The sequence below is a fragment of the Melanostigma gelatinosum genome (genome assembly GCF_949748355.1).
Source record: "Melanostigma gelatinosum genome assembly, chromosome: 22".
NCBI classification, from domain to species: Eukaryota; Metazoa; Chordata; class Actinopteri; order Perciformes; family Zoarcidae; genus Melanostigma; species Melanostigma gelatinosum.
In genome coordinates, this window is record NC_136655.1 from 11,445,987 (window position 1) to 11,467,460 (window position 21,474).

At 45.8% G+C, this 21,474-nt stretch overlaps 1 protein-coding gene across 3 annotated transcripts in view; it reads left to right on the forward strand.

Moving 5' to 3' along the window:
• The window catches only part of tbc1d22a (TBC1 domain family, member 22a), an 89,585-nt gene that overhangs the window by 48,629 nt on the left and 19,482 nt on the right, over positions 1 to 21,474 (forward strand). For all 3 annotated transcript variants that reach the window (XM_079294432.1, XM_079294434.1, XM_079294433.1), the window contains 2 exons: positions 6,795 to 6,870; positions 14,565 to 14,692. In XM_079294432.1, coding sequence (XP_079150558.1) covers positions 6,795 to 6,870; positions 14,565 to 14,692 — 204 coding nt within the window. The remainder of the gene's footprint in view (positions 1 to 6,794; positions 6,871 to 14,564; positions 14,693 to 21,474) is intronic.

Genomic DNA, 21,474 nt, shown 5'->3' on the forward strand with positions numbered 1-21,474 from the left:
ACTTCCTTCAGGAGCAGGCCCTGGGTATGAGGTGCGTAGGTGTCCCAGCTGTACAAATGAGTTGTTTAGGAGGATGTTTTATTTCCCGTTAATCGTCACACTTCAAGAAGCACTAAAATGTGGAGAATCTTTGGATGACCCCTTTTAACGGCTGGGGAGCGACATTTGTGTGTGTGTGTGTGTGTGTGTGTTTTATTGATGAAATTAAATCTGTGTCGTCAGGCTGACATCCAGGACCACACACACACACACACACACACACACCAGTGAACCACATGTCTCACACTTCCCCCACATCGCGTTAGCAGACAGTGAGTGACAGTTTCAGGGCTAAATGGGTGAAGACAGCCATTCTTCTGTCCTGACACGACCTTTAAGGCACTGTTAAATGGACAAGCATTTACCCCCCAACCCCCGTTTACACGTCTTAACAGGCTGTACACGTTGGCCACATCTAGTTCTGACAAGATGCAAAAAACAAAAAGCACGGCACTGAACTGGAAATGATCATCCAGCCATGTGATCCAAGTGCTTTTATCCATGACTCTGCCTCTAAACCGATAAACTATCATCATTCCCTTAGAATAACAGTGCATTCAAATGGCAGCTTAACCTAAAATACATGGACAAAAAATATGTATAAAAACATTTCAACATAACAAAAAATTTCTACAGATCGGTACGCCTGCCAATCTGAGACGCACCTCAACGGTAAGGCGACCTCGACGTTGCCCCGGTCTCTCCAGCAGCCCATTAGGCTCGTACTCGTGCTAAACTGGACGGCGCCGCTGGCTAATTTAACTTGATAAAACGGCTCCATAGCTGCCATTTGGGATGAATTGAAATGGAACCGTCATCTCTGCCTAATGCCGTGTTGTTGATTTAAACATGTCCCGTTAACCCCCAAACCCGTAATACATCAGTAAACTCAGCAGTAAAAACAGAAAGTCTTTGTAAGGTAGCTGGGAGCGCTCACGACTCTCTCACTCTCAGTATGTAGCAGCTCCAGTCTGAGCCAGTGTCTTCACCTGCCATGCCCAGAGGGGAAAATTAAGTCAAAAAATAAAAGTCCATGATTCCTGCAGCACATCCCCAAGGGCTCTCCGTTTTTAAAGCCAGCAGATGAAAACCTGCCTTTTATGTTAATTATGCACATACGCCTATTTACGGCGGGAGGCTCTTAAATGTGTTTTTTGAGAAATGTAATTTCACCTCAGGATCTGAAGTTGTTATATTTTCGGCGGCGGTCTCGACAAATGCCGAGTTCAACAGGAAAACTTTCCTGACCCGACGCAAAGTTGTGAGCAGATGTTATTCACTCTCGGCTGTAGTAGCCTTTAATTCCACTTCAGAGCCATTCTTATTTATAGCCACAGAGTGCAGAACGTCAAGGATGTCTTTATTCACGACTTTTTGACTGGAACGCTATCAGAGATGACCGAGCAAAAATAATATTTGGCTGGTTTTCAATTCCGTTTCATGTCTTGAATCAGGTGCCAACACGATAAATAATCAACGTTAACTTCATGTAAAACACAGATGCAATGCTCTGCAGCTCCCTCTCCTCCTGCCTCCAGCCCCTCCCTTGGACTGTGCCCGCTCATTGTCAAGGTAACCATCTGTTTCCACGGCGCCAGCTAGAGATGGGGTCTCCGTCGAATGGGAACAGGGGTCCAAGGACCGACGTCTAGCAGACGGTAGCCTGACCGAACCAGACGGCGTGTCCTGTTCTGGTTCCCTCAAGGGTCCCCGCTGTCACAGGGGGCTGTCACTCAATCCGACACACACACACACTGATCTGATCTGCCAGCTGGTGTGTGTGTGCGAGATGCTTGACAGCTTGTTTGTACATGTGCATGTGTTTGTATTGTCTGTCTTCCAAGTCTCACTGGTGTGCGTGTAAGTGTGTAACGACTCGCCGTTGACCTGAAAGTCCCGGTGTGTACCGGAAGTTAGAAGTTAGCCTTTAGCTTCCGCGCTGCGACGTATTCCCTCGTGAAGCGGAATATTTGAGCGGCGTACGCGCACAAGAGGGATTTAAATCCCTAAAAAAAAACTGGCCGGCAGAGCTGCGGAGGACTGTGGCTCCGCCCACACGCACCTCTGTCATCGCTAAAAGTTTCAGATTGATGGATGGAAGTCATGATGTCTTTGGTACTATAGCTCACGTGAGCAGACTTATATTATTTTGTTTCATAGGAAGAAAAGATAATTGGATTTCCATGTAAATATATCAAGTCATTGATTTTTTTGTCATTTGTTTTTATTTATTGTTTAATTGGTGCACAATATGACATTTTTTCAGCTCCACTTGAACCACTGCGCCTCCCTCTTCATCTTTCTTACGTGTTGGCGAAACTCGTTCACATGCACTTCAGTGGCCATGGTGGCAGTAACGGCTGCTTTTTTTTTTTTGCATTCATGCAATAAGAATGGCATAAAGGAAAGCGTGTGCAGCCTTCTGCTGGGTGAAAACATCATTAGCAGAGGGACAAGTGGTGCTGATCGCATCAGGGGTCATGAAAGGCACGGCAAGGTTTCTTTATGCTCCACAACTCATCCACCAAGGCAGTCTCAAAGTGCAGGTTGATCTCTCTGCAACTCTTACTTCCTTGCACTTCCTTGCGGATATAACAAGAAAGCTTTTACATTTGATCTTCTGAGCAGTCGGCATTGGTTCGCTCTCGGGTAAACGGGCCACTTCACGGCGTAAATGCTTTGAATGCGGCGACTGAAAGGCGTGGGAGATGTTTCCTTGTCTTTAGAAAATGATGTCTCACATTTAATTGTCCAAGAGACGCTTGAGGCTGATGTCGGGGTTTTGCATTCGCATGAGGCAGGTTTTATACTCTGCCTTCAGCTCTGACCTGGTTTCTTAAATGTCACATAAATGAGAAACACGGTTTCTGTAATTGGGGAGGGGAATTGGAGAAAACCCGGTGACCGGCTTTGTACATCTGCCCCTCACCTCGTCTTATTTAGTTCCTGTTGATTTTCCCGTCCACGTCAGTAGTCCGGGCCTTTCTTGTGAATGTGAAATCTTTGTGAACGCCCGGAGCGAGTTTCTTCAAAGGTGGAACAAACGTCCGCGTTGGACTCGGGGATGAACTGATTTCGATTTCGGTGGTTGACCTCACAAAACATCAAAACAAAAACTCCAGATTCCATATGCTTATAATAACAACAGCCTGTTTATTCATGTCTCATTAATGTCCCCCTCAGAATAAATTGTAGCCGCTGTGCTGTACCTTCATCCCTCTGCTGTGTCTCAAACGTATGGACCAGCTCCCCTCCTGTGCTGCCATTACACATTCCAGTGCAGCGACCCGGGAGCTGGACGCAAACGTGCACTAAAGCAACAGAATGAAATCTGGCCGCTCCTCCTGTAGCTCTGAACAACTGTAATTGTCCACACCTTTGTCTACACCTTATCACAACCTGTCGTCTCTCTCACACAATCACTTTCAGCTTCTCTTTCTCACACACACACACACACACACACACACACACACACACACACACACACACACACACACACACACACACACAGACGTACCAGAGGATGACAGATCATTGCCCTGTCCTTCAGTTTATTGTCTGCCCTTTATCTTGACCTGTCATCGCTCTCTCTCCTCTGTCGTCACGTCTCTCTCTCTCTCTCTCTGTCTCTCTCTCACACTCCCTCACAGCGTTGTTGTGTTGATTCTGTCCAACTTGCTGATAGACATCCTGTGCCACAATAGGAGGGCAATCTTAGTCTGGCATGGAGCCATTGTTGTCTCTAATAGAATGGACTGAGAGGTGAAGAGCTATTGATTCAGTGGACTGAGAGCGAGAGCGACAGAGCGAGTGGACAAAAGGAGGAGAGAACGAGAGGCTGTTGACACCTGGCCGAGAAAGAGAGATGGCGAATTCATGTTGGCGACGCGTCTGTTCGTTAAAGCAGGTGAACACGGGGGCAAGCTCGACTCAGTCGCCCGGTCAGATGTGGCGGGAGAAGAGGAGAGCGTATGAATAATGAAGGCGTACGAGTTTGATTTCCTCTTGTTGCCTCAGCTGATCAAAGATCCGACATATTGGATTTGAGAGGAAGTGAGTGAGGGACGGGCGTGAGAGGGGAGGAAATAGAAAATGGGACAAAGGAGGTGAGAGGAAATAGGAGACGCAGTTAAGACGGAAAGGGAAAAGGAATAAATGTGAACGCAGAAGAAGAAAAATGAGTTAAGGCTCACTTCCTTTTAGCGTCTCAACCTTGTCACAAATGTGTCTCAAATTAAAGAACTAAACAACAATCAGTCACCAAAATCAAATGCAGTGCAGCATGGAAGGAAATGAAACACCAGGGAACAAAACAAAGCAGAGGACACATAATAGCATGTTCACAACACTTAGTCAAGTCTAGCCTCATTAGCACCACCAAAGTGATGGAAATAGACAAAGAGACGGAGAGCAGAAGGTGGGAGAGGAGACGAGCCATTGAGGAAGGGAAGAAATGAGCGGAGGGAGGGATTCTAAATGAAGAAAGTGGAGGGGAGCAGAGCGAGATTCAGAGGGAAATGATCGGTGTGGAAAGAGAGAATATGCAAATTCACAGAAGAGAGGAAAGGAAAGAAGAGGGGAGAGAGATGAACGAAAGTATGAACCTCCTGACCCTCAAATGCATTCCTGTCTTTTTCATTTTTTGTTGCGATTCTGTGGAAAAGGGAGATGTGGATGAAGATGTAGAAGCTAAAAGAAGAAACCGGCTGCATCGAATCACCAACGTACAAAAATAATGATGAGTCATACCTTTTTAAAAACATTTGTGTTTTGTACGAGCAGTGCTTTTACAAGTTTGATAGACGCAAAGATAGCTGCCACACAGAGAATGTGAATGTGAGACCAAACAGAGAGCGGGGAGAATAAGACGGATTCAAAAGCAATAAAGACGCTGACGGGGAGGAAAAAGAAGAAGAGAATGTGAGCAGAGGTCTAGAGACTATTTGAATTGTAGGGAGGGAGAGAGGGAGGGAGGGAGAGAGATGATTAATGCCAGCAGCTTCAATAATGCAAATGTAATTACTTGTACTGGGCCTCACACTCGCTTAGCTCCTAACCACATGAACACGGGGTGGTGGGAAAAGAAGGGAGACGAGAAAGACGATGTATACATATAGGATGAACAACAACAAGCAGGATGATGGGAGAAAAATAAAAATCAGATTTTAGCCTCAGCTAGGAAGGGATGACAAAAAGTGATGCAATAGATGCAGTCATAATACAAAAAGAGAGAATGCGGTTTCTACCCCGCCCGCCTCTGATGGACTCAGGAGGACACGTGGGCCTTGGTTCTGCTGAGCCTGAAGGACAACTGGAGCTGTTTAGTGCTAAATCGCTCTCTCGCGCTCTCTCTCTCTCTCTCGCTCTCTCTCTCTCTCTCTCGCTCTCTCTCTCTCTCTCTCTCTCTCGCTCTGTGTTGGATAGTTTGCCACATCAGCTGTTCTCCAGCCACACTGAAATGACCCCTCAAGGAAACGTAATCTGTGTGTGTGTGTGTGTCACACACACGCGCATTCTCACATGTATTGAATTCTGCAAGTTCAACCCACAGACGCCCCCCTCCCCCTCCCCCCCTATCTTCATCATGTGCTCCAGGTTCAGTTATTGTCTGTTCAGTTATTATATATCCCAATATAGTCCCAAAATAATTCTGCGGAGTCATGTTCTGTGCTAAAATGTCAACATGTATCACCACATGTGTTCACCACGGCGCCACTCATCACTCGGTCTCGCCTCTTCTTGCTTTCGAAGCCAAAGGAGGAAAGTTTTCCGTCTCGGTCGGCGGTGCGGAGCCTCCCCCGGTCTTGCACGTTTTCAATATGTCCGCTCCACACAACGTCAGAGGCCGATGCCTTTTTATTTGTGGTGCGAAAGCTCAGAACATCGTGAAATATTCATTCTCTTGGTGAGTATTCATGAGGAAAACAACAGTTCAAAGAAACAAATTGACTTGCATAATAATACACACACACAAAAACAAATGTCCCCGGTGTGTCGAAGCCTTCATAGTCAGTGTTAATAAATACGTAATATAATATCTAATCATGATATCTTCTGTGCACACAATGGAGGGAGTTATTACGAGCACTCTTTATCCACCAGCTGGTCTCATGCCGTCCACATGAGGCACACCAACCACTTGAAGGGGACAATAGTGAAATGAAGGGCTTCAGCTCTTTGGGATATTTTTTACGATTCCTCCACTTCAGACCAACAATCCGAGGCCGGGACCCATATTCACGGCTCGCCCTGCTCTGTTATTCAGCCACAATCACAGCCAGCCATCTCTTTTTGTCTTCAAGGCCGCCGCGCTGTCACGCCGGTGTTCGTTAGGTGGCCTATTTTCTCTGTTTGCTGTTTTTAAAAGGAGCCTCCGGGCTTTTGTGCGAGGTGTGAAATGAGCCCTGGCAAACACTTGAAACCTTTTAAACGGCTCCTGCACTTTACTGAAGTGAAGAAGTTACGGAGGAATGTGAGAAATATTCCTGTAATACAGATTTCTACTTGATCTCATTAGCTCTTGTTTGTAATGCTTGCTCTTGCACCTTTTTTGTTCATCTGGTCATTTCAGGCTGCAGTGGGACCTTCGTCCTCCTCGTTGTTGCTCATACTGATTTAATTAACTCCTGCATTCGTTCATTTTTTGGAATCAGCTAAAATGCTTCAAAGTATGAACGTTGGACATTACACAGACCCACCGTTGTTAAATGGAGCCTCTGTCCATATTGACTCGGTCTGGTTTTTTTTCTCCTCAGGACAACTACACCTTTGCCCAGCCAGGCATCCAGAGGAAAGTCAAGGCCCTGGAGGAGCTCGTCAGCAGGATTGACGGTGAGTGATCTGCTTTCTGTCCGTCCGTCCGTCCACTCACCCTCCCATCCGCCAGTCAATCAAATCATCCTTTTTCCTTGTGTCAGTCGTATTTTCAGTGTTCGGGCACACTTGTTTTGAAAGGTCTTAGTTATGTTTCCTCTGCCAGGCAGCAGGAGTCTTTGCTCTGCACCCACAGCGCGGTGACGCAGAGCCGGATGAAAATCTGCAACGTTTCCTTTAATGAGGAGACAGTTTTCTTGACACTCAACTTTCTGCGATCGTTTTGAGTTCACGTGTCAGAACTAGATAACACAACACGAAGCAACGTTCGCTTTTCACGGCTTGATTCTTCCGTGACACCGCCATTACCGATTGTCATTCCACTCGGCTGTCGGGGGGGATGTGAACGTGTTGGTGATTGTTAGCGCAGCTCGTACTCAAACACACAACCGTGGTGTTAATTAGCAGTGCTGCTTTCCCACCACCTCTTTTTCATGTTGTCAAAAACAATAAATGTATTCATATCGTTTTAAAATAGATTTTTCATACAAACGTGGCGTTGTCGCGGCCCACGAGTGCAGTGTGCAGAGCGAGGTCTCATCGAAGCACGCCTTTCGTACAATGGCCGTGTTCTTGGCTAACCTTGGTGCTGACCGACCATCCCGTCACCCAGAGGGAGGCGAGGACCCACCCGCTGCATCCAAATGGATGGAGAGAGAGAGTGGATGGAGAGAGAGAGAGAGAGGATGGAGAGAGAGTGTGTGTGTGTGTGTGTGTGTGCGGGGGTGTGAATGTCAGGGAAAGTTAGCGTGTGATCGTGACGGAGCAAACTTGCCGATAGAGAGGGCGAGTGTGCGAGTGTGACGGTGCCTGTTGTTGTATTCTGCGTGTGAAAAAGAAACAGATTTACTGTAAGTTTGTGCACATCGGAGTGTATTTGTGTGTGTGTGTCTTTTCTCTGTTTAGAGACAATAAATTGACAAAATGAAGAGGCAAAGTCCTCCCAAGCCGCCGCCACACCCCGGCACAGACATAAAGAAATGACTTGACATTTTTACTGTATCTTGTTCCATAAGTGGCCCGTCATCATAGTTGGGGCAGAGCCATTTTATACCTCGCTAGCTTGACATTAACACCTCTAATGAGATCACAGATAGCTTTTATCTTGTGTTACCGGATTGTTTTTCGCCCCGCTGTCGACACCGCATCTGTTTTGGGAACAATGGCCTCTCGTCTCTTCCAAAATGACCTATCAGCGCTTATCAGATGCAGGGTTATCCACAGTGTTGTGCAGTTGGATAAAGGTTGGGCTCTCTTCACAACAGGCCAGATGTTGCAGCGACCGGTACAGATTTACCAATATTACCGTTTCACTCCCGACACAAATCCCATGTTGGAGAAGCCTATTTTACGATCATTTTTTATTGTTTCTTTATTGTTTTTCTCTCCCTCTCAATGTGTTTTGTATGTTTCTTTTGAGATCACCAATTCATTACATTACCGGCACTAATTGTACTTGATTAATTTCGTGCAAAATGAACAAATCTATTTGTAACCTTCCCAAAAAGGGGAAAGAAAACACTTAAGCTGTTGCTCCGGCTATCCGATACAGGGACGTGAGTAGTTCATAGGGCTGGGTATCATTTCATAAATAGCGTTGCCGGTACCAATCATGGATGCTTGTGCTGATTGGCTGCAAGCAAAAACAATGCCAATACAATTTTTTGCTCTAGATCTGGGCACAAAAATGATCGTTTGACTGGAGAAGTTTCGATACGACTTGATAATGAGCAGTGATATCCAGCCCCAGTAGTTGGTGGGGTATTTGTTAAGCCAATGGGAGGAGAGATAAGGGAAGCAGGGAGTTTTTTTCTTTACCTCGGCGCAGTGTTTCTAACAGAATGATTGTTTGCAGTACAGGGTCAGCAGTGTTCAGACAGAGCTGATCTGTCTGTCTCGCACCACTGTCTCTTGTCACCTTCTCTCTGCTTCTTTAAAGCGACTGCTATAGCTCCTCCTATATCTGTCAGCTAGAGGGGAAACACACACATACTGTACATTCACAGAGATAATGTGCCAGTTTTATGACCATATCCTCGCTGTCCATTACCTGCTATATCTTTTAGCACAGTGGTGGAGACTTGATTTGTTGCCCTCAGGTCAAAGCCATTTTCCCACAATGTTCTCCTCCTACTCCTCCCCGTTTTCTCTCTCCATGTAACCTAACTTTTTTTTGGGGGGGGGGGACTCTTTAAAGGGCACATTTGATGGAAGTAAATGAAGCGATATACCCGGGGGAAGAAATAGAATGATCAGCTGTTTCGAAAGGCAGCTGACATGTCTTAACAGAATCAACCCGGCATGATTTCAAGAGTCTCCGATAGATTACAAAGTCTCCAAGACAAGATGTGGTAACCGTGTTACCACCAGTTTAAGTCCTGAAATGGCTGAATATAAAAACCCTTCCCCCCTCAAGTGGGAGCTCAGTCACCTTCCCGCGCATGACTCAGCGAAAAGATACTTTTATGATCAAACATGTTCTACCAGTGGAGATTCATTCTGTGGATTCAGTCCTCTAGTGAAAGCTCTAATTGAACTTGAAGTAAGGAAGCCAACAATTTGTTGAAAAATTCAAATGAATCAAAGCTCTTTGTGGCTTTACTTTCATTCTTTCAGTTGAAAACAGTGGATGACATGGTTGGGAGGCTTTTACTTTGAAATCTCTTTGTTTGTCTCTTACAGCTTCTCTGTGTCATCACCCCCACTTGTAATAAGTGACGCGAACTCCCATTAGCCTTGCTTGACGTTAGCATGTGTACCTCCTCAAAAAGACAAGCCACTTTGTCTGCGTGTCTGCTCCGTTCCTCTGATCTCTTCATCGCTCCCTTATCTGTGAATCTGTTGCATGAGCACAAGTTCATCAACATGCAAATTGCCCGAAGGTGAATGTATTTATGCAAATGAGGGGACGCGCTCTCTCTCAGCCTGAATCGATTAAAAAACAAAAAATGTGCGTGACGGTCTGTGTGTATTTACAGATCTATTTGTTTCATGTGGTTTTATTGGAGGGAGCCAAATTTGTAAATTTTTGGGGGATCTGTGGAGGCACTTTTTAAAGCCGCATTGACTTCAGTAGACCTGTTCTGGTGTCCCGGGGTCCATCGCACCATCTTTCCCCATCTTCCCCCACAGTCCTCCACAAACTCCATCAGCACTACAATGTGCATGCGCTCTGCTCCCTCTGCCTCACAGCAGTTTAACTTTTTCACATTCTTGAAATCATTTTTTTTTTTTTTCCCAAGCATTTATCAAAAGAAATCCACAGCTGTCTAGCAATACAGTATGTCTCTCAAATATTCTCTACCAAAGCCTGACTTTAGCTCTTGGCTGCTGCATTTCTTGGAAAAATAGATTGAAAAATGGATTGTGTTTCCTCACGTTACATGTCACTTCCCATGTGTTAATTATGCGAAGCAATTATTGTTACGAACACACGCTCATTGACATGTACTATGTTTACCCGTGTCGTTTACAGTTTCCTGAACTTCATCTGAGGACGTGAATGCATAACGATAGGCCTGCCGCTCCTCGTGTTGCCGTTGCACCGCGTTGCACGACATCCTTGCTCTCTCGCATGTTTAGGGCGGAGAGAAGCACCGTTGATGTTTGACATTGCACGCTCGTACAGTATGTGTACATCACAACACATCAGATCCGCAATCGCCGCAGTCTCCCTCGGGCAATCGGTGAGGAAAAAAACAAACCGTGTGACCTTCTGCTTGTTTATTGTGTGAGAGGAATAAGTAAGCATCGCCCAGAGAACTCCATCTCCTCTACTTGACTTGCTTAGTGAAGATTGTTTTACCTGGTTTTGCTGCGTCTTCGCCAGAGGGAAGAAAGAAATATATTCATAGTGTGACCAGGGACACGCAAATATATGTACAAACAAATATATTATGCATATGTGTATTGTTATTTAAATACAGTAACACAAAGGTGACAAATACATGTTAACAAGTACAATAGGTCGATATGAGGACGATGTGCGATAATATGGTTCAATATCGCGATGGAACTTGAGATAAATAAAACCGATATTGAGGCGTTCATATCCTATGGAAGCCTATTTGTCTTTAAATACCGAACCGGTTTAGAATTTTCATATTTAAACTGTGATTAGAACAGAAAATGTTCACGACAGCAAAGTCACTCTCTAAACTTCTCACTGGAAACAAATTTAAAAAGTAGAACACCGCCGGTGGAGCGAGGAGGGGGGGGCTGCTTTGTTTGTGGCAAACGAAGCTAAACCGTGACATTACACGCAGACGGCGTTAGTTTTAGCTTGTGTAGCAGAGGGGTGTACTTTATGATGAACTATATCCAAAGGAAAAGACCGGAGACGGGCACATTCGGCGTGTACGTACACTGGTGACTGACTTAGCGTGCGAGAGTCTTGTTCCAGGAAAGCTGGAGAACAAACAGGACCCGCTGCCTGGGTCGTATCCACAGGAGGATTTGGTTAAATCTGTGCTAAAGCTGGCAAGAGTAAAAGAAAAAAAGAATGGATTAAAGGGTTACAGTGAGATGACTACATTCTCTTTTATATATTTACAGAGACAGGAAGCAATGTGAATAGTTCACAGTAAAGGAGTCGGCAAATGACAGAGAAAAGATTCAAAACGAACGGACTGAGCGAAAGTTAAATGGTGAAAGAAACAAACCGCCAGTAGGAGAGTTGGACGAGTGTAACTGAAATGACGTTTGGCACCAAGAAGAGCGTGAAGTCGGCCAGAATTGGCCTCATCAGCAGAATCCTGGGAGCCGCTCACTAGCCACTGCGCGACCTCTGACCTCCAGCTGTCCACCCGCACTTCACCGGCCACGGGCTGTGGTGAGCAGACGAGCCGGCGTCGTGGCCTCCGTCCTCGACTTTAACCGGCAGTGGGAGGGAAGACAAGACTCATCGGTCAATCATTGTCTGTGTGAAAGCTCATCCTCGACCTCCCTCGGCCCCCACAACTACGCTACCCAGCATGCCGAGTCCCTGGGGGAGTGGTGGAAGGGAGAGTCGTTTGCTCTCTCCTCTCCTTCCCTTTGCTAACTCCTCTCCTTCCCTTTTCTCTCTCCTCTCCCCTTTTCTCTCTCCTCTCCTCTCCCCTTTTCTCTCTCTTCTCCTCTCCTTCCCTTTGCTCTCTCCTCTCCTTCCCTTTTCTTTCTCCTCTCCTTCCCTTTACTCTCTCCTCTCCTCTCATTTTCTCTCTCCTCTCCTTCCCTTTGCTAACTCCTCTCCTTCCCTTTTCTTTCTCCTCTCCTTCCCTTTACTCTCTCCTCTCCTCTCATTTGCTCTCTCCTCTCCTTCCCTTTGCTAACTCCTCCTTCCCTTTTCTCTCTCCTCTCCTTTCCTTTTCTCTCTCATCTCCTCTCCTTCCCTTTTCTCTCTCCTCTCCTTCCCTTTTCTCTCTCCTCTCCTTTTCTCTCTCCTCTCCTCTCCTTTCCCCTCTCCTCTCCTTCCCTTTTCTCTCTCCTCTCCTTCCCTTTACTCTCTCCTCTCCTTCCCTTTGCTAACTCCTCTCCTTCCCTTTTCTTTCTCCTCTCCTTCCCTTTACTCTCTCCTCTCATTTGCTCTCTCCTCTCCTTCCCTTTGCTAACTCCTCTCCTTCCCTTTGCTAACTCCTCTCCTTCCCTTTTCTCTCTCCTCTCCTTTCCTTTTCTCTCTCATCTCCTCTCCTTCCCTTTGCTCTCTCCTCCTCTCATTTGCTCTCTCCTCTCCTTCCCTTTTCTCTCTCCTCTCCTTTCCTTTTCTCTCTCCTCTCCTTTCCTTTTCTCTCTCCTCTCCTCTCCTTCCCTTTCCCCTCTTTTCCTTTCCTTCCCTCCCCACCTCCCCTTTCCTACCCTCCCCTGAACTCCCATCTCCTCTCCTCCTCTTCCCTTTGCTCTCTCCTTCCCTTTGCTAACTTCTCTCCTCTCCTTCCCGTTGCTAACTTCTCTCCTGTCCTCTCTTTCCCTTTGCTCTCTCCTCCCCTCCCCTGAACCCCCCGTCTCCTCTCCCGCCGCGTTAACTCCTCGTGACAAATTACTCTCCCGTCCACCACTCCCCCATGGTGCACCTCTCCCTCTCCGTGTTTGGTGGAGTCGCTAATATTAGGCAGAGCAAGTTCATTAGTGTAATTTAACATTGTCTAAAGTTGTTCCGCTCTCTCCCCCTCCGTTTGGCAGCGAGCTGAGATCTGCCACCGTGATGCATTTGCCGTTAATGAGCTCGCCTTGTTTATGCTTTTATAGCAGCGTGTGATAATTAAACTGAAGAGACGAGCGTGAAATAATCGCCTTGCGTTTGCGTCGCGCCCTGCTCATGTGGTGGAGTGTGTGCATGATTGTTAAAACATGCATGTGAGAGCAATGGAAGACAGCTGCCATTCAAGGGGATCGCTGCATTTGTGTGCTTGAGGGCACTAATGTGTATGTTCTTTGCTTGAAATACCCTCCATGTTTCCCCAATTAAAGCTGTATTAAAGCTGTGTGTGTGTGCGTGCGAGTGTTTGTCAGTCAGCCCTGATTAAGAGTGTGAGAGAAGAGGATGCTGTATGTAGCCCCCACCCTCCACAACTGGCTTTTCTCATAGATTCTCTGACAGCTCTTTAATTACAGCTCTTTTGTGAAGTGTGTGTGTGTGAGGAGAGAGAGAATGAGTGTCACTGGTGTGATGACAATGAAATAGGGAGTCGCTGAATACCGAGTGGTATTTTTATTCTTTTGTCATGTAAAGAAGCATGAAACAAACATTTATCAAGAACAGAGGAAGGAAACAAAAGGCAGCCATCAAACCAAATGTGTATTAATCTGCCGTGAAAACAGTTCCCAACAAATGCATTTACTCCTGTTTGAGTAACGTTTGCCAAAACAACAGTGCCCAGCTGTTTTGGAGGTTCTTTTTTTTTTTTTAAATGAAAGCTTTTAAAGATTTATGCTTTTCCTGTATCCTGTCATATTGAGTGATGGACTAACACATTTTCTGGTCCTGTTTTTTCACTGGTTATCCTCCTTCTTTTTACTATTCCCACAGGAGACTCGTGTAACCTTTTGTTAAACAGGCTGAACAGGACTCGCAGAAAACTGAAGACATACATAAAAAAAAGAAAATACAAAGCTTCAGTTTTGACAGTTTGAATGACGGGAGGTCCAGTGAGTGTGTTTTAGGGTTCAAATCAGTGCTGAGCTGGTGCAACATTAAAATCACTCTACTTCCCCACAAAAAGATGAATAGATACATTTTATTTTAAAAACCCGTCGGGGTTCAAACAGCTTTTGCACAGATTGACCTTGCATGACAAAGATAAACACAAATACAGAATTAATCGCCAAAACGTCCCATAAATAATAAACCCGCGCTGTACCTGACATAAACATGCTGCCTGTCCTCACCTTACGGTGTGTGCACCCCGGTCCTCACTGCGCCGACATGCTGGTGGAGTTTCATTTAATAACAAATACACTCCCTTTGTGTGTTGCTTTTCTCTGACAGTTCTGATCGCTCGGTAATTACATCTCTATTATGAGGAAGAAGGCCGCGCGCGTGGGGGTTGCGCGTGCCACCGGCTGCAACAAAGAGCGGAGCGACGAAGGGAATCTGTCGACACACTTGTTACTATTGACGTCTGCGTCTCTACTATTTATTAATTTTTTTAAATAGTGATTTATTATTATTTTGACAGAGTCCGTGCACCGCCACATGCAGCAGTACGAGGTGGAGTACCTGCAGTTTGCCTTCCGCTGGATGAACAACCTCCTGATGAGGGAGCTGCCACTACGCTGCACGATCAGACTGTGGGACACATACCAGGTAAAAACACACACACGTGCTCTTATTGAGCGTTGTGTTATCTGTCCATTTCTATCTATCCGGCTTTGCCTTGGATTCTCTGATAATGACGTCTATGATTGCCCTTTTGTTATTTCCCACCAATCCAGGAGGCACGATGCAACATAACACAGATTTATTTTATTGAAGGTGTTCAATCATGACAGCCTTTCGCCGCGTGGTCTTAATTATACAGAGCTTATAATACGGCCTTAACTATGCTGCTTCGGCCCCCTTCACGCAGCCATGCTGCAGAAAAATTCACACTTTTTACTTGTTAGTTTAACAGAAGCGGTTGATTTGTTTCGGAAAGTAAAAAATAAAAATAAAAATGCGAATAAGGGATTGCAAAGGATTAGTTGATTCAGTAATGAAACAAAAGATGTCAGAGGCCCCTTTCATGCATGAAACAAACAAAAAATTTTGTGCAATATAAATGTGGTTTGATTTTATGGCTGCTCGGTTGAAAGTAGAGGCTATTACTGTGTTGACCTAGATGTGTACATGTGAGCGAGAGAGGGAGCAGGATCTTAATCCCATTGAAACACACCGGGACCTGCTCATTCCGCTGCCCTTTCACATCTACACACGGCTTAATAGGCGGCGCCTACAGTTACACCAGATTGTTAACCTCGGTCGGCGCTGTCAATATCACCTAATGTCTGCCATTGATTCAGCGGGGTGTGTGTGTGTGTGGGTAGTCCGGGACTTGAGCTAAGTACATATAATGGATTTTCCATCTGATGCAGAGGTTGAGTGTAAGACACGCGATCGCACTTGTTTGATCGGGTGAGGAGAGAGAGAAGGAGCCCCGGAGACACACACGAGAGATCATAAAAATCCTCCCGCCGTGAAAGGCACGTAAAGGCCTCAAGCCTCAAGTCGGACATTTCCACGGCTCTGAAGTCAGCGCGTGATAAGTGCAATGCAGTGCAGTCGCTTCCCGTCAACACAAACGCAACCACGTCTGTCAAGTAACCGCACCTTGTTGTGTGCGTGCCTTTTTTTGGGGTTGCAGGGAAAAGCTCCAGCAGAAGCAGAGACATTAGTGGATGGGAAGCACATCCAGATTTAGAGAGATCAGGGAGTAAAGTGGGGGTGTTGAAGAAAATCGAGGATGAAAGGGGAGAGAAAGGTGTGACGGTGTGAGGTAAAAATAGACGAGAGCGAAAAGAGAGGAAACTTGGAGATGCAAAGACTTCGTGCTTAGTCAACAGCCGTCAACAAACCACAGCTTGGATGAATGAACACCGCATACATCTCGTCTGAATCTTTCTGAACTTTAACTGACTGAACTTTGGGGCGTCATGAAGTAGATTGCAGCTGACAGGTGAAAGCCACGTAACTTTTTCTTGCCTTCCTAGAATTAAGAACCCTCGCGGCCATTTTTGTGTCAGGTTTGGTTTGCGTTTGCTGCGGATGCTGATGGAACACCACTGCTGGCTCGTGGAAAAAAAAGAAATATTTGACTAATTATACATACGGTTTTCCTTTCACCGCAAGCTCAGGGTGGAGCCAAATATATTCTTCCTCATCATCTAATGAAACGTTGAGTCCTTGTGCTTTTGAATTGTAATGATGCAAACTGTCATATGAGCACTAACTATTTTAAATCCAGGAATTTTCAGCATTACCATTGCTTCCAAATATTTATATGACCATAAACCTACTAGGGCTGCAGCTGACTTAATCCGAGAGTTTGGTTTCGCTTTGATCGACAAACGATTGCAAGTCGATTTAAAAACTCTCGGGTCCGTCCCGTTTGTTTCTAGAACCTGTAATCATGCGTTTTTGTCTTTTCTCCGTTGACTCCCACACTTTTCAAACGCTCACTCCGGAGACCAAGGAGAGACCAAGGACACGGCGTCATTTCCTGTAATTCCTCACCTGAGCTCCAAAAGCCCCCCCCCCCCCCCCCCTTATGGAGACGTTGTTACAGCGCGTGTCGTGCATCATAACAAGAGCAAGCCAATCGATGGTCAAATTTGTTGCCAACAATTAGTTGTTGCGGACCCAAAATCCCACTCACGGTAATTGATCCCCGTCGGCATAGATCCTCCTCACTCTCTGAACCCGAGAGTCAAAAACACTCCCCAGTCCTCCGGTTTTGAGTGCAGCCTCTCCACTCGCATGACTCATGTGGACATCGCCGATTAGGAAGCCAAAGAAATCCCATTTGTCTCGGAAGGAACACTTTTGGCTGACCCGACAGCAGCGCTTATGTTTTAAAGGACCCGCTTCCTGCACAGCCCTTCCCCTGAAAGATACCGACGGCCGTCGTGTGTTTACTGTGGGACTGATACTAAATCATTACAGCTCCCATTTAAGATGTCTTTTTTTTACTGAACCACAGCCAGCTGGCAGTAAAGACAGACGTACCTAGCGGCGTACAGCCTACCTTTACAGTCCTCCGGATTACTCCCATTAAGTAAAAGCTCGTGGTTATTGAGACGTACTAGCTGGGCCCGCTTACCGCTCTGTGCCTCAGCCAGCTCTGTTAAAAGGTGAAGTCTGCATGGTGTCCATAGTAACAAGCAGTTATCTTTCATCGTGTGTCAACAGTTTAAGAGCTCAGCGACCAAATCTAATCACCACCCTGCTGAAAGAGAGAGTGAAAGAAAGGAAGCCAATGAGACGAATGCAGCAACGACACGCAGAGAAACAGAGGAGTGCTGCTTTCAAAGTGGATTTACAGCATCGTAAAACATAATACCTTGTCCCGACATTTAATTACAACTCGCGTGTCATATTGTGACTGTGCTTTACACCTTGTTGTCAGAGCAGTAGGAACACTGATGGATGACTTAAAGCCACTTGGACGCCTCACTTTAAGTTGTATTCATTGGGACTTTGAATTATTTGGTTTACGCGATTGATTTACACACCGGTTTGTTTAAGCAGCAGAGAAACAGCAGGTTGGTATCGGACCAGCTGCTGGAACGTGTGGATGGCTTCAGCGTGGTTGGAAGTAATCCAGTTCAAGGGTTCAAGTACCGTAGCTCACCAGGATCGATGGAGCTGGACCGGGTTTGGACAGGTGGATGGAGTGTGTTGACATGATAGTCTATAAGAAATATGAAAGATACAGTGTTCATAAGCGTCCATGGGCGGAGGAAGCATTGAAAATGTGGGCGGGACAATCTGACAGGGGCCTTTGGTCCGCTCTATCATTTCCTGTATTTTGGTGGCTTTTAACAGGTTGTTTGATTGTCAAACGGGGTTCCCAAACGCGTCCTGGAAAACCTGGAAAACAGCAGACAGATTTTCCAGTCATGGGAAACACATGAAAAATGAAAGAAAATGTCAAATATCAGTCCCGAACGGTCTACGCCATCTCAGAATCTGATAACCGCTGGTTCAAACCAGTATAGATGTCGTTTTGAGCCGTTTTCAACTATGAAATGCCGATTTTTGTGATGCATTTTATAAAATGAACGTCAATATTAACCCCAGCATTGATGTGTGTTTCACCACAGTGCAGTCCTCTCACTTAGTTTACAGCTCACGAAAAGCTGTTGAGGTGTGCAGTACACTCTGTCCTGAAGCGGTTCATAGACGAGGCGCCCGAGTACACAGCGAAAGAGAAGCGGGAATGAATGATTAAGTGTTGTTTCTTTGTCGTGACTTGACGGCACCCGAGTACATGTTGCACCTGTAATCCATCCTCTGAATATTTGATGGTTGACAATGTCGTTTGCCTCCCCCCCCCCCCTTCAACACTCCCTTTCAGAAACAACACGCACCCCCCCGCTAGGTGTAATAGGCCACTTTTCCACTCATGAAACTTTCAGTGGAGGTTGTCGGCGAGGTCTGTCCCGTTCTGCCATTGTTTATTGTTCTTTTCATAGAACTTTTTTCCTCATTCTTCCGCACTCCTACGTCCTCCTCTATCCTATCTCTTCGCCTCGTGAATGACGCTTTTTGAGAGACGGTCGACGACAACAACAACAACGCGCAACCAGGTGGAGATTTGGAGTGCTTCAATTAATTGGATATGCTGCACAAAAAAGAGCCGGCGGCATGTGATTTCATCCTTTTTGACGAAGTCTGTTCTTTGGCAAACTTGCGCTCAGGGACAATGCTCTTGAAGCTGTTAAAACCTTTGTGTTCCTTCCCTTGTCAGAAGGCTTCCCGGTGTTGCTCTTGTCATACTTTACCGACTTTACCTCCAAGGCAAGAACGTCTCTATCTCTCTCTCTCTCTCTCCTCTGTTTGGGAGATGATTTGGTTGTTGTACGCGACGAAATATGCATTATTCATTGTCGTCTAAACAACCTGGATTTCCAAACTAGATTAAAGCAGCTTTTTTTTTTGACAAATGTCCTTAACGCACGTCCGTGAAACACTGCGAGATGGGGGAAGATGTTGGCGAAAACAAAAACAAGAGAACCTAGAGCGGGTCTCTCACAAATGCAGATAATACACGGAAGGACCGTGTGTGTGTGTGTGTGTGTGTGCGTGTGTGTGTGTGTGTGCGTGCGTTCGTTCGTTCCAGTGGAGATTTTCACCTGAGCGTTGCAATGTCTCCGCTGTGGTCCTCTCTCTGCGGTGCGGCCATCTGTTCGGTTGCCCGATCCAGCACAACACGGGCTTCCTTCGTCATCTTCTCTTTCTGTCTCTTCTCCATATTTCTCTTTTTGTTTTTCACCTCTATATTTATTTTCATCGGATTCCCGTTTCTTCCCCCCCTCTTTTTCTCCATTTGTCACCATTGATCTCATGACGAGGAGGAGAGGGAGAAACGGAGGGAAAAACATGGATAATGTGGAGAGAAACACACTATCATATGGAGAGACACGCACGTTTTCTCCCTGGCACGCACACACACACTCACACACACAGACAGAAGGACAGACAGACAGGGACCAAATTATCCTTGTTGCGTGGAGCATGAAATTAGCAAGTAGCTCAGTGTGGCAGCATTTGCATGGCTGTTAAAAGGATACGCTGACACTTTTCAGGTTCTGAAATATGGTCCTTTTCCATATGGACGCTTGTATTTACCAGGCTGGGAGCGGCCCCATTTAAAAGCATTGTGCAAGATGTGATTAAATGTGCCCATTCTTGGTGCAAAAAAACAACACACGTGGTCATTTACTGCAACAAGACCCAGAAGATTAGCTCAGATTGAGATTAAACAGCCAAACTAAATCAAATACGCACAATGGTCCTTGTGTGTTGCTTTGATTCCATTTTCAGGCGACTTTAAACGTCTACTCTACTTCATTTTTACTGTTCAATGCTCCAGCTTCTTATTTTTTAGATTTCAGGCTGTTAGTCAGACAAAGTGAGCCGTTTGATCACAGGAAATAGGACATTGTGAAGGGTACTTTTCACCCTTTGCTGATATTTAAAATACAAATTCACATAATAACCAGCAGATTATTCGACACTGAGGGTTATCATTAGTTGCAGCTTTATATGATCAGGTTACTGTAAAATATATCGTGTGGTTTTATGGTGGATGGAAATGTTTTTGGATAAATGATTATAAATAAAAACCATTTTCTGCCCCCCTTTGATATTCATGTGCCACAATAATGTGATGTTTTTGAGTTGAAATATCTTCACTTTGGGGGCTTTGTCCCCTCTCGCTATTCATAAATAAAGCTCAGCACATATTTAAGAGCGGTATGCATATGCAATCCGCTACCACAAGAAGAAACACATTACATTGTTTCATGGCCTTCAGACTCAGATTCATTCAGTGTTAGTGCCACGGAGATGAATGACGGGGAAGAGGGAACTAAATGCTCCCATTGAGCTTGCATTTCTTTTGACGGCATTATTTAATCACAAACCTATGTTTTTCTCTCTCAAGTGCAACCAAGAGGAGTAACCCTTCTAAAGGCCGTGCTTTATCTTCATCAGACTACACCAGGGTTCTCTTGAGTGTGAATAAAACACCTGCCTGCCGACGGAATAAGAGGGAGATTGTGTGAGCGTCCCAGAAGGGAAGTGGCCCTCCTCACTTTTCCTTCCTATCTGTAGTAAGGGTCGGCCTGGCAGGTCTCGGTCAATAATGAGACCAGGTCTCTGCAGACAGGACCCCGATGTCACACACACACACCCACCCACACCGAGCCTCTCCTCCGTCACAATGCGTCTGACATGAGCATCAGTTCTTCTCCCTGTTTCTCTCTTATTGTCTGACTCTGAAGGTCTCAGCGCACAATATAAGGTAGCATTTACCGCCGAGTCAATGTGCCGGCGTTGCGTTGCAATGTCTAGTTTTCTCATCAAGTACGACATCAACAAAGGGAGGTTGGAGGGATGGGAAATCAGATATTATTAGTTGATGTTGCTTTTGACCCGCCCTTTGATTAACCTTAGCGGTTGGCAATTTAAAATGTAGCCTTAAGCAAGACACGGAATAGGAGACAGAAGCACACACGGGGACAGAAACTATGAAAGTTCATTTTGAATGTATTTAGGGCCCCCCCCCCCTTTCCTGCGTTTTATAAATGGATTCCATCATGATCATCCTCTCATTTGTTTTCTCTCAGATCTCTCACTGTAATTTACGTTTCACTCTTTGCCTCCGTTTCGTGTTTTCCCGGCCCTTCGAGAGCGGTCGCACGCAGGAGTCCTTGTACAGCTTGTAGCGGTTAATGTCATCCGTCGGCAAATCGCTACCGTCGCCTTGTTCGTCTGAACCGGGGCGGGGGGGGCGCTTTTAAAAATAAATCTGATCAAATCTGCTCGTTCATCGCCTCGCGTCACTCCCCCAGCAACGCCACCTTGTCACCTTGTCTAGAGACGGC